Here is a 13,247-nt window from a genome sequence, read left to right as displayed (position 1 = left end):
CACACAGAACGAAGTCTTCCCGGAGCCCATGTTCACGTGGACGCGGGTCGGAAGCCGCCTCCTGGACGGCAGCACCGAGTTTGACGGGAAGGAGCTGGTGTTGGAGCGGGTTCCTGCCGAGCTCAACGGCTCCATGTACCGCTGCACGGCCCAGAACCCCCTGGGCTCCACCGACACCCACACCCGGCTCATCGTGTTTGGTACGCTGCCCTGACCGGGGCTGGGGAGGACTAGCGGGGGCGGCCTTGGCTGGAGCTGTCCCAAGGAGGACGGAGCATCAAGAGCCCGGGGCCCCTGAATGTGCCCCGAGAGGATGCCCTACACGAAGCACTGGAAACCAGGGAGCTCTGGGTTCGAATCCCAGATCCATGACTTTGCAGCTGGGCAACCATGGGCAAGCTGCTTAACCTCCCTCAGTTTCTCCATCTGTAAAATGGGGCTGACACGACTCACCCCGGGAGGCTTTCAGCTGCTCTGAAAGCAGATGCATGACACCACACAGCAGGTGCTGGATACAGGGGAGCTCCTTTACCGAGCTCTGAACGCCTCCCCCCAATCTGATTCTCATCCTGTTCTTTCCAACAGAAAACCCAAATATTGCAAGAGGAACAGAGGACTCCAATGGTAAGTCCTCACTCTCAGAGCTGCTTGCCTAAGAGCGTGTGATGTGTAAGGCATCAGGACGCCCCGGTCCCCCAGCCGCCCGTGCCTGTGCCCTTGCCTTTCCCTGGAGTCCAGGCAGGTGATTGTCTTCTAGTTCAGCAGTCTGGGTCAAAGGTCATCAGGGGTGGGTGCTGAGGCAATAAAGGAAGGGCTCAGCACCCCAAGCCAGCCAAGAGGGATTTCCAGGGACCTAGTGTGCTCCCTGCCCCCCACCTCTACCCGTGACTCTAGCTGTCTTAGCTCAGACAACTTAGTGCCCTGGCCCCAAGAGGATGTGTCTGGCATTGACCATGGGCCCCCCATGTGACCCCCACCTTCCAGGCTCTGGACCCCTCCATAGGTCAGTGGGGAGCACAGACACGTGCCTCGGCTGGAGACTTTGATACCACCCTCTCTGAGCTGCCCCTAACCTGAGCACCACCGCACAGGCCCCAGACACTGCTCCCCAGCCCACCCGCCCTCCCCTCCTCACACTGAGCCCATCGCACATTCACAACGGAGGCCCCTGCACCTAGTCCCTGCTGGATGGTCCCAGTGGCCACCAGGCTCAGCCCAGCAGGCCTGGGACAGAGAAAGGGTCATACACCATTTGGTGGGACAGGCGGCAGTGCTGGGATTGAACCTAGCACATCCTGTTGCTGAATCTAGACTTTCCAAGGGCCCTTTGAAGCTCTGCCATTCCAGGATCCGCACCTGCCGCGCCCATCAGGGTCGGTGGCCTTGACCCTGACCCTGACCCTGCTCCCTGACTCTGCTCCCTGCTGCCCGGCACAGGTTCCGCTTCTGGCCCTCCTGGCGTCCGGCTCACCTTGGTGCTCGCCCTAACAGTGGTCCTGGAGCTGACGTGAAGGCTCAGCCCCTGCTCCCGCCGCTCCGCCCAGCACTGACATCTCTGCGATCGGTTTTCATTTCTTTTCTAAACGATTTCCAGTCTGTTCTTAGTCTCTTTCTGTCTGTGTCTTGGCTTCTTCAGTCAGTTTAATTAAAACAGAACAATTTTCCCCACCTTTGTCTGTGGCTCTGAATTTTTCATTTATTCTGTAGCCACAGCTGGCACCCCCTGGCACCCAGTGTCTGGACAAGCACTGGGGGTGGGTGGGGAGTGATGGAAGAGATGGAAGACAGGCTTCCCCCAGGAAGAGAAGCAGAGCTGCACCTCATCATCCCACTCCAGTCCTAGCGCGCCCAGATGAGGGAAGTGGCTGGATACTCTCAGGAAATCCAAGGCTCCTTGGGGCCAAGTGTAATAGTCAGCTCTTGCCACAATAATGCTGCATAACAAACCAACCCAAACATCACTGGTATGCAACAACATGCATTTATGATTATGTTTTTTAAAGAATTTATTTATTTATTTATTTATTTATTTATTTATTTATTTATTCGTGAGAGACACAGAGAGGCAGAGACATAGGCAGAGGGGGAAGCAGGCTCCCTGCAAGGCGTCTGATGTGGGACTTGATCCTGGACCTTGGGATCACACCCTGAGCTGAAGGCAGACACTCAACTGCTGAGCCACCCAGGCATCCCTATGATTACGTTCATGTTCAGGATGAAGCAGCTCCACTGATCTAGCTGGCAGGTGTTAGGTGCTGAACAATTATTGTGAGTGAGTGAGTGAATGAATGAGTAAAGGAAGGAAGAAAGGAAGGAAGGAAAGAAGAAAAAGGAAGGAAGGAAGGAAGGAAGGAAGGAAGGAAGGAAGGAAGGAAGGAAGGAAGGAAGGAAGGAGGGAGGGAGGGAAAAGCACCTCTCAAAGGCCTTCTGTGGGTCAGGCCCCGCACTAGGCATCCAGGCTACAGAGATGAGCAAGATGTGCTCTTATCCTGAAGAGCTGATGGTCCAGTGAGCGGAGAACATTTGCTCAACTAACCAAGGTGGGTCAGTGTGATGAGTGTTCAACACCTGCCCAGGCCTCTGGAGCACTGAGGTGGGAGAGATTCATTCTCCTGGGGTGGGAGGGTCAGGTCAGAGGAAACCAAAGAGAACAGATGCCAGAAGCAAAAAGAGAGGTTGGCCAGGCAGAGAATGGAGGAGGGATCAGAATCAGCAAAGGCATAGAGCCAGGACCATTCACTGTGTACTGCGGGGAAAGACAAGTAGTTATATCAGTGCTTCCAAGAGTACATTCACTGATCCCACAAATACTTATGAAGCGTGTGCCATGGGTCAAAGAGTGTGACGCATGCTGCAGGCTCATTAGGAACACTGCCGTGTGGCTCTTGTAGCAGTTATCAAATGTCACAATGCTGCTGTATAACACACATCCCAAATCATCAACAGCAACGGTCGTTTATCATTATTATGCAGCTGATCTGAGGCAGGTTTAGCTGATTGAGGCTGGGCTCCCTTTTGCATCTGCAGTCAGCTGGGGGCCGCCTGGGCTCTGCCCCGTATCACCTGTCATCCTCCGGCAGGCCAGCCCCCGGAAGGCAGAGGAGCAAGAGAGAGAGCCAAAGCACACAGGCCTCCTGTGATCCAGGGGAACCTGCTCTCTTGTCACTTCTAGTACATTGTGTTGGCCAACGCGACTCATAAGGCCAGCCCAGCTTCAAGGGGTAGAGAAATAGATTAGATGTCTTTTAAAAAGATTTTATTTATTTGTTTGTTTGTTTGTTTGTTTTGCATAGGTTGGGTGAGGGACAGAGGGAGAGGTTGAGAATCTCAAGCAGATTCTGCACCAAGCCTGGAGCCTGATGCAGGGCTCGACCCCATGACCCTGAGATCACAACCTGAGCTGAAGTCAAGAGTTAGACACTTAACCTACTGAGCCACCCAGGCGCCCCTAGATTGGACTTTTTGATGAGAAGAGCTGCAAAGTCACATTGCACAGTGTGTGGCCACAGGGCAGGTGGCAGACATAGGGCCATGTTTGCCGTCTAACGTGATCCATTCATTCAATAAACCTTTGCCGGCCTGCATTTTGCAGGTTGTTAGCAAACGAAGCAGATGATTTCCGAGTGTTGGGGGCTCTCCAATAGATGTTCATCAGTATAGAAACATCCAGGCCAGATCAGCAGGTGACAACCACATAGTGCCACCAGCCTCCTCATCCTACTTCCTTCTTCCCCAAAGCTCTGTTCTGTCTCACAGGAACCTCCTGACTCCTCCCCCCACCCGACCCCCACTGCCACCCTCCAGCAATCTTACCTAAGCCTCTCTCACACAATGCCTTTGGCTGTTTTCTAGAAGGAATAAAAAAAGATTTGTTCCCTCTCTTTGCCTTAATAGAGGGAAGCCCATGTAGGCATGAAATTGGAATTGCTTTGCCCTATTAACAGTGTGGTCGTCGGGCTCCACTGACCCCTAAAGTGCATTAATATCTCAGCAGTGAGTGGATGAACTGCATAAAGTGGCAGGGGACACGCCCGAAGAAAGCCAGCTGGCCGCCTGCTTTGGGCTCTAAATTTAAGGACTTTGTGCTCTGAGCAGACTCAGAGCCTGGGTTTGTTCAACCTGGGTTTGAAGGGAGGGAAGGAGGGATGAGGAGAGCAGAGCCCAGCCTGAGAGGGCAGATGGATCCTTCGTTTCTTTCTCTGCTCGCGTAGTCACTCATTTGACGGACTCCAAGCATCCCCCTGGCCCGGGCCTGTGCCAGGCAGGGAGACACAGATCGTGCCCTCGAAGAGCCCCCCGTCCATCTGGAATGACAGGCCGAGGAGGAAAGGGCTGAAGTCCCGTGTCAGAATAAATGTGTGAGAGAGCACGGTGGAGTCAGAGAAGGAGTGAAAGATTGTTCAGGGGAGGTTTCCCGGAGGTGGTGACATAGCAGCCAGGCCTCAAAGGATAAGAAGAAGGCACTGAAGTCAGTTCTGCAACCTTCACAGTTGGGCCGCAGGTCCCTCCAGGTACCGGAGCTGACTCTCAAGCACCAAGTGCTGCAGGGTTGGGAAGCAGAGGCTGCAATTTTGCATTGTGTCCCCTAAAGTGCATCTGACTTAAAAAAAAAAAAAAAAAAAAAAAGCCTGACCATTGAGCCCCTGGAAGCTCTATCTCTGCCCACTGCTCTTCCCAGCCACAAGTGAGTTCTGATCCCCATGCACCAGCTGTAGGCGACCCTCCACCCCCGTGGTGCTCAGGTTTTGCAGAGGACCCTCAGGCTGGTCGACTGCTTTCCCGGTCGCTGAGCCCGTGATGCCCACTGACCCCTGTGCCCAGCCGACCAGCCAGGTGCAGAGGACCCTGCCGGGCCTCAGGGGGGCCGCTCCCAAGCCCCACGCCAGCCTATGGGTCAGGGTGTCAGTGCCTCCCGCTGGGGCTCTCAGAGCTGGCCTTGCCAATAGAAGCTCCCGCAGCTGTCGTTTGCTGTCTCATGTGGTGGCTCCGAGTGGGGGGATCACCCTCCTCTGGCCTCGGTTCTCGAGCTGTGATCAGCTGTGTTCCCCACCGCTGCCCCCCGTCCCTCAGGTCACCTGACTTCACCCCAGCACTGCCCCTTCTGGGAAGGAGGGTCTGTGCCAGCTCCGCTGGGGATCCCTTGTCACCATCTACTCCTCAGCACCCCTGAGGGGAGTCCCATGGCTCTAGGTGCCACTGCAGACTGGAGACATCTCCCCACTTCCTGCATCTACCCTGGCTGGGCTGTTGGCCAAGCAGGAGCAGATCTGGAGACCCACCTCCACCACCTGGACCCCTGCCCAGGATCGCGGCCCCCTTGTCCGTGGGGAGATGCGGGGCGGGGAACCCTTGTGCCGCACAAGACGGGGACCCAGGGTTTCAGAGCCGCAGCCCCACCTCAGGAAAGCTGTGGCTGGTATGCCATGCACCAGTGCACACAGAGCTGGGAAAACAAAACCAAGGGCCCCAGGGTCTGCCCCTGCAGGGTTGGTGCCAGCCCCAGGCCGACCCTCGAACCTGGCTGCACACCCACTTTATCAGAGCGGCCAGGGTCGGGGGGACTTACCCAGGAGCACCGACCGCTGGTGAACAAGAAAGGGGGGTGCGGTGGGTGGGGGATGGGGTGGGGGTGAGGAAAGGAGCCGTGACCCAGGGAAGGCTGCCTGGGGTACCGTGGGTCAGGCTCGCCCTGGGATCAGAGATCCTGGGGAGACAGGAAGCTCCTCAGAGGGTCTTGGAGGTGAGGGATGGGGGGGATCCCTGCAGGAAGACTCTGGAAGAGAACCCTGCAGTCTGATGGGGCTCCTGCAAACCAGAAAGAGACCAACGCCAGGACTAAAAGAGATGAGGACAAAGAGGAAGAAGCAGCGTGAGGATGGGGATGAGCAGAGGTAGAGAGAGAGAGACGGAGGGAAGGGGAGGGTGGAGGGGAAGAGCCACGGGGGGGGGGGGGCGGGGGGGGAGAGGCCAGTCCAGACAGGGACACAAAGAGAGGGAGGCAGAGAGAGACAGTAAGGAGAATGAGGGACAGAGACGGGGACCCAGATGGATCAGGAGAGCCTGGCCCCGCAGCCCGGCCGGGAGGTGGAGCGCAGACCAGAGCGGGGGAGTGAGTTTTCCAAAGAGCACTTAAGCTGTTATGTTGGCAATTATGCCCTTGGCCTCCTCCGGGAACGACAGCCCTGAGTGATGGGTGGAAGGAAATAGATGTGCAAAATACATGCATTTTTGTCAAATGGCTTCAATTGTCAGCGACAGGCCTAAATGTCAGCACACAGGACGGAGCCAGGCTGCCAGCTGCGGGGACCTCGGGGTGGAGCTTCCCTCCACCGGCCTGGCCTGTGTCCCCTGCAGGCCCCCCTTCTCCCCTCACCTCCCATCCAGGCCCGCACTCCCCCCCATGCCTGGCACCCGCTGACCCTGGAGTTCCCAGGAGCCCCAGAGAGAGAGAGTTTTAGAGGAGTCCATTCCGAAGCTGGTGTCCCCCACCCTCCCCCCCCCATGCCTCCAACTCCACCTCGTGCAGGGAACTTCCTTCTCTGACTACAGGGAAAGTCCCTGAAATCCCAGGCTGAGCAGATGGGGACCCCCCCATAAGAGGGGGGCACAAAGACCTGGCTCCAAGGTCCAGCCCTGTCATGAGCTGTGTGACGTGGGCACTTGGCCTAACCTCTCTGGGTCTCTATTTCCTCTTCTGTGAAACGGGTCTGCCGGTGTTCGTGGCGTTCATCCCAGAGAGATAAATGGAGGATGATCGGAAAGCTCCTACTTGGGGGGGGGGGGGGCTGGCACACCCGAAGTCCGCCATGGGTGTTGGCTCTCGTCATCCTCATAAGGCAACAGGCCACAGGGTTCGAGTCAGAGGCGGGAGCATCAGAATCGTGGAAGATGCTCAGCAGCCGAGAGGAGAGCACTGGTGGGGGAAGACTTCTAGATCCTCACTGCTCAGTGTGGTCCCTGGACCAGCAGCTCCGTCATCCCCTGAGGACCTGATAGAAACACAGAACCCAGGCTCCACCCCAGACCCGCTGAGCCAGACTCTATATTTTTTTTTTTAATTTTTTTATTTATTTATGATAGTCACAGAGAGATAGAGAGAGAGGCAGAGACACAGGCAGAGGGAGAAGCAGGCTCCATGCACCGGGAGCCCGAAGTGGGATTCGATCCCGGGTCTCCAGGATCGCGCCCTGGGCCAAAGGCAGGCGCCAAACCGCTGCGCCACCCAGGGATCCCCAGACTCTATATTTTTAACAAGATCCCAGGTGCTTGTGCTCCTCATCAAGTTTGAGGAGCCTGCTCTTGGCGTAAGGAGGCCAGTTAGGCGGCCACGTAAGTGGTTCGGGAGATTCCAGGAAGGTCAGCAGCACCTGCTGGAGCCAAAGGGGGTGCAAGACTTGATTATTTTCCACACATTAGGCTGGATGCTCTAGCCCTTAAAACGATGCTGCCCCCCACTTCCCGAATTCAGAGATAAAGCTCAGAGGGGCTACGTGACTCTCCCATGCCACATGCAGCAGCACCGAGGAGGGAGGGAGGCAGGTCTGATCACAGAAGCAGGGTGAGGTAGTAAGGCTAGAGGAGGGCAGGTTCAGAGGAAGCCCCCCGACCTCCGGGAATGGTGGGTAGTGAGGACGAGGTAGCGGGGGTAACGAACCAGAGGTCCTTGGCCTGCGTACTCAAAGGAATAAAGGCCCAGGAATGAGGATAAGTGACAAGCTGAACCTGGACAAGGTGAGCCTCAGGGAGAAGGGCCGTGCTCAGGGCGACATCCAGCAGGTCTGGGGCTCAGGAGAAGTGCGGATCTGGGATCATAGGCCTCGAGAGCAGCAAACATGCATTAAGCCCCGACCATTTGCCAGGCGCTCCACCACACGGGCTCTGTGGATGGATGTTCCCTATCCTATAGATGAGCCAGCAGAGGCTCAGAGGGTGGGTCGTTTGCTTGAGGTCACACAGCCCACAGGCCCGGCTCTGAGATCTGCCTACATCGGCCTGCATAAAGAGCTCACGACCCTGCCATTGCCCCAAACCACGGATGACCCACACTTGATGTGGCTGGAGGTCCTAATGTGGGTTCCCCCCGAAGCCGACCCTGAGCCAAGGGTTGGGTGCAAGTAGTTTATTTGGGAGGGGATCCAGGAAGCACAGTGAGAAATAGGCAGCCGGGATAGGAAAGAGAGGGAAGCCCACCCAGGGTGGTTCATGCGCCAGCTACCAGCTGGGCAACTGGGGCTTTATTCCAATGGGACCCTTGAGATTGTACCGGCGCACCTCTCAGACCTCAGACTGGCCCCGCTAAGAGGCAAGGGAGCTGGAATGGTTACGCACCGATCACTGGAGCAGTAGCCCCTGCACCTCTGGCTGCCCTGCTGAGGGCTGAGCTCACCCCTGCAGCCAGAGAAGCCCCCTGTAGAGAGGAGCAGATGCTACGCAAGGAAGCTAAAGGCTCATAAAGCCGCAGGTGGCTCCGTCTCCCCCGAGGAAGGGGGGCTTTGGTGACTGAAATGGGGCAAGGACAGCATCTGCTAGACTGTCTTTGGGCTTCTCAGGCTCCCTACGCCCCCCCCCCCCCCGAGATCTACCGAAAGGGAGAGAGGGCTCCTAGAGCAGGGGCGAGGGGTGGCTGTAAACCTAAGAATGGGTGCAGGGAGAGAGGTGAAGAGGGATGACATCCGGGGAGCCCCCCACCCCGCAGCCTAGCAGACCAGCTCCTGACCCTGAGGCAAGCCTGAGCCCGGCCCCGGGGGGAGCCACTGGAAGCTCCGGATTGGTCCAGACTGGAATGTGAATGTCACCCAGAAAAGGGCTTCATTGGGAGGAAGATGAGGGTCCAAAGGCACGGGGCGGGGGCAGGAGTGGGCTGGGGCCCCGCAGGAGGAAGCCCCAGAGCCGGGGAGGTGGCTCTCGAGCTCACCCCACCCATAGCAAGGGCCAGGGTTTGGAAAGACGTCGGCGTAGGAAGCTTTGCGGGTTCAAACCGCACCTTTGTCACATCCCCATGGTGAGGGCTTGAGCCAATTGCTCAACCTCTCCGAACTCAGTTTTTCCAACTACAAAATTACACTTCACCTACAGGATGTGTTCAATAGATTAAATATCAGCATTTCCATAGGCAAGAATTCACGTACACACCGACATTCCGTATTTAAGAATTTACCACGGTTCCGGATGTTCTCTACGTGCCAGGCCCATGCTGAGAGCACTCCGCAGCATCAGCGCCTTTGAACTTCACGGAGCAAGCATTAGCTCCATTCTGCAGAAGGAACTAGAGGCTCGGGGGATGCCTGTGTGGCTCAGCGGTCTAGTGCCTGCCTTTGGCCCAGGGCGTGATCCTGGAGTCCCAGGATCAAGTCCCACATCAGGCTTGTTGCAGGGAGCCTGCTTCTCCCTCTGCCTGTGTCTCTGCCTTTCTCTCTGCCTCTCATGAACAAATAAATAAAATCTTAAAAAAAAAAAAAAAAAAAAAGGAACCAGAGGCTCAGAGAGGTTTTGCCGCTCGCTCAGGTTCACACAGCGAGGAAGTCCAAGAGCTAGATCTGGACCTACGCTGACCGCACCAAGGGCTTTTGCCTCCGCAGGTGAGCAGCGTGGTGCCAGGTGCAGACCGAGAACTCCGTTCCTTTTCTTCTCTTGTCCCTGAAAGCTCCACCAAGACAGATGGTGCTCCTACGTACTCTAATGACCTCACGCTGGCCAGCGCGACCGGCAGTCCTGTGGGGTGGTGAAGGAGGTCAGCTCTAGAGCCAAACCCCCCCGGGTTCAAATTCTGACTTGGCTCTCGACTGGCTGTGTGACCTTAGGCTCTTCGCACACACTCCCTGTGCCTCAGGGGCCTGTCCTTACACGGAGGATAATAACTGCCCGCACTTCTTAGGGCTGACCAGGAGAGCGTTTATAAAGCACTTAGAAAGCTGTGTGGCGGCTAGTATGTGCTTAGTAAATATTACCTGTCGTTACTCACTTGGCACCAGATGCTAACATTAGTCTCCAGTTTTTAGTGCTAGATAAAAGAGACCCCGTGGGGCTCCTTCCCCTTCCCCAAGGTCATGCTGTGCCTTCAAATCATCCCAGCACAAGGGAAGGGGGACGGAGAAGGAAAAGAATGGAGAGGGAAACTCAGTTACCAACTCACACTCTTTTTTTTTTTTTTTTAGATTTTTATTTACTTATTCATGAGAGACACACAGAGAGAGGTAGAGGCACAGGCAGAGGGAGAAGCAGGCTCCATGCAGGGGGTCTGACACGGGACTCGATCCCCGGACCTTGGGATCACAACCTGAGCCAAAGGCAGATGCGCAACCACTGAGCCACCCAGGCGTCCCCCAACTCACACTCTTTACAAGGTTCTTTCCATCGGTCCACGCAACAGCCGCGTAAATACAACTGGACCCGTTTAATAAAGTAGGATGAGAAGTGAACTTGCCTGGCATCACACAGCTATGGCTGAGTGTGACTCTCGCTCTCCCCCTTTTCCTGTTTCCACTCAGTAGGGCGCCAGAGCCGTGGCCAGCCGGGGCGAGTGCCACACTCTCCTGTGGCCAGGGTCAGCCCGAAAGAAACAGGAGAGAACATTCTCGTGGATGCCCGGGGCAGACCCTCTGCGTGCTACATAAGGTCCACCCCTCACCGCAACACCAGAGAAAAGGCTTCTTCCTTCTGGCCAGAGAGCAAAAGCATGTTCAGCTTCAACCCATATTAGAGCTGGGAGAGCTGAGGTGCAGCCCCGTTCCCCCCAGGGTTACTGCAGGTTAGCAGCTGGGTTGCCGCACTGCACCGGCCCCGTCCATCCTTCTTTTTTCTGGAATTACTCAACTGAGCGATTTCTGCCTGGTAAAGGAAATGTTAACCCAGCCACTGGGGTCCCCTTTTGCTCCTTTTGCAATCTGGGAATCTGTACCAAGAGGAGTTTCCAGGCGGACCAATCTTGCTGATGGGGGGCAGTGGGAGGAGCTTCTGCAGCCAGGGCAGGCCTCCCCAGAGATAGGGTCCACGTCCCCAGCTCAGGCTGAGGCCTGAGCCCGCTTGCTGCCCCTCCCTGGGGATGGGGATACCAGAGTCCACACCTCAAATACAGTCGCCCTGACTTTGGAAATTGCCCCGCGCCCAGCCTCCGGGTGCTCTGGATTCTAACAACTCCAAAGCCTCTGATGGAGGCTCCGGCTGAGGTCCTGAGGAGTCCAGGTTTTAGATGGCAACTTCGCCTCACTCTGAGCCTGCTCCCCACCTTGTTCCCTTTTACTCAATTCCCCCTAAAATATAGGCATGTGTGTGCGTGCGTGTTGAGGTTGTTCCTGGGGGACTGTTAACTAAGAATAATTTATCCAAGAAATTTGTTATGTTAGAATTACCAATTAGATATGATTATAACTTACCATGGCTAACACTGCACTACTGCTGGAAATCTGAATACCATTAAAATCTAATTAGCATATATTAAGTCGAAGGCAGTTTTACTGCAGTGCGCCAGCACATTTGAGCGGCGCCAGGCTGGGCACATGGACTGCTGCCCACTCCGGCACACGGGCCACGTTGCCCACAGCACCCAGGTGCATGCCGGGCAGCCTCCAGGCGGCTTTTCTGATCCTAAGCTGGGACCAGATGACCCACAGAGAGGGGCAGCTTTGAAAGTGGACATGGCATTCAAGGCTCTGTCCCGGAACGCGGGGCCAGAACCCACGGAGAGGCATCTCTGCAGCTGACACAGGCAGGGTGCCCTGGGGTCAGTGCTCCGGGTGAAGCGCACGGGGAGCAGTTTGGGCAGCCCCCGGGAGCCAGTCAGCTCGCTGGTGAATGCCAGTCTCACGGGACTTACCCTTCAGTGGGCAGCCCCGGTGGCACCGCCTACAGCCCAGGATGTGATCCTGGAGTCCTGGGATCTAGTCCCATATCAGGCTCCCTGCATGGAGCCTGCTTCTCCTTCTGCCTGTGTCTCTGCCCCTCTCTCTCTCTCTCTCTCTCTCTCTCTCTCTGTCTCTATGAATAAATAAATAAAATCTTTTTTTTTTAAAAAAAAAAAAGGACTTACCCTTCAGGCCACGGGGGGTCTCGATGGGAGGGCATGACTGCTGTGCCCTCATGCCCAGCGGATGCTCCCTGGGCACCTCACCAGGTGACTACGGGCTTCACCTTCTTGCTCAAACTTCATCTGCACGAGAAGTTCAAGAGAAAAATTCTAATGTGGTGTCCATTTTATGTACAGGGAACCTGTGGCTTGAAGAGGCCCAGGGACATTCTCAAGGCCACATAGCCACCAAGTGGCAGATTCAGCATTTGTACCCACGTGGATTTTTTTTTTAAGATTATTTATTTATTTATTCATGAGAGACACAGAGAGAGAGAGAGAGAGAGGCAGAGACACAGGCAGAAGGAGAAGCAGGCTCCATGCCGGGAGCCCAACATGGGACTCGATCCTGGGTCTCCAGGGTCACACCCTGGACCAAAGGCGGCGCTAAACCGCTGAGCCACCCAGGCTGCCCGCCCCACCCCAATCCCCGCGGCTTTTTAAAAAGTCTCCCCCCCACCCCTCCTAACAGCTGGTAAGGGGATTGAACCAGGTCCATTGTCCAGGTCAGGCCTGGCCAGTGTCCTCCTCTGCCAGCAGGGGGAGGCAGTGAGTGAGTAGGGAGCCTGGGGCCTGGTGGGATGTGGGAAAAGGCATCTACACTCCAGGTGCAGGCTAAGGACCCTAAGATGATTTTCCAGAAAGTTTGGCTGGATGCCACCATCCCAACCAGTGGTTTTTGAGTTTTTTAAGGGGGAAAAAAAATCGCTTCTCTTGTGCAAAATTTACTGAATGTCCAGGTCAGATTATTGTGCAGCAAATATTCTCTCCCTCCCCACCACCTCCAAGAGGACGTGGACTCCCCTTCCTGTGTCCTGCTGGGGTGGGACATGGCCGTGTGACTCACTTTGGCCAATGGGATGCTTGCGAACATGCCACGAGCAGGGGCTTGAATATGCTCGACCTCTAGGTTTCCTCCCTGGCACACCTGCCATCACCATGAGAATGTGCCTCAGGCACCTGAGGCCAAAGAGAGGGAGAGACGCGTGGAGCAGACCTGAGCGCAGGCCTCAGCCGGAAGCCCAGGCAGCCAAGGCCAGCCCGGGTCAGCTGAAGCCCAGTGGACCATGAGTTAGAAACACATGCTTCTTGGGGCACCCGGGTGGCTCAGGGGTGGAGGGTCTGCCTTCGGCTCAAGTTGTGACTCCGGGGTCCTGGGATCGAGTCCCACATCAGGCTCCCACAG

General features: G+C 56.1%; 1 protein-coding gene across 2 annotated transcripts in view; it reads left to right on the top strand.

Annotated features, from left to right (window-relative positions):
* The window catches only part of IGSF21 (immunoglobin superfamily member 21), a 238,182-nt gene extending 236,514 nt beyond the window's left edge, over positions 1–1,668 (top strand). For both annotated transcript variants that reach the window (XM_041765187.1, XM_041765188.1), the window contains exons 8-10: positions 8–200; positions 586–624; positions 1,438–1,668. In XM_041765187.1, coding sequence (XP_041621121.1) covers positions 8–200; positions 586–624; positions 1,438–1,511 — 306 coding nt within the window. In that variant the 3' untranslated portion in view covers positions 1,512–1,668. The remainder of the gene's footprint in view (positions 1–7; positions 201–585; positions 625–1,437) is intronic.
* The last annotated feature ends 11,579 nt before the right edge of the window (positions 1,669–13,247 follow it).

The sequence above is a fragment of the Vulpes lagopus genome, chromosome 8, assembly GCF_018345385.1.
Source record: "Vulpes lagopus strain Blue_001 chromosome 8, ASM1834538v1, whole genome shotgun sequence".
NCBI classification, from domain to species: Eukaryota; Metazoa; Chordata; class Mammalia; order Carnivora; family Canidae; genus Vulpes; species Vulpes lagopus.
Note: the sequence above shows the minus strand (reverse complement) of the source record. Positions and strands in the feature narration are given on the sequence as shown.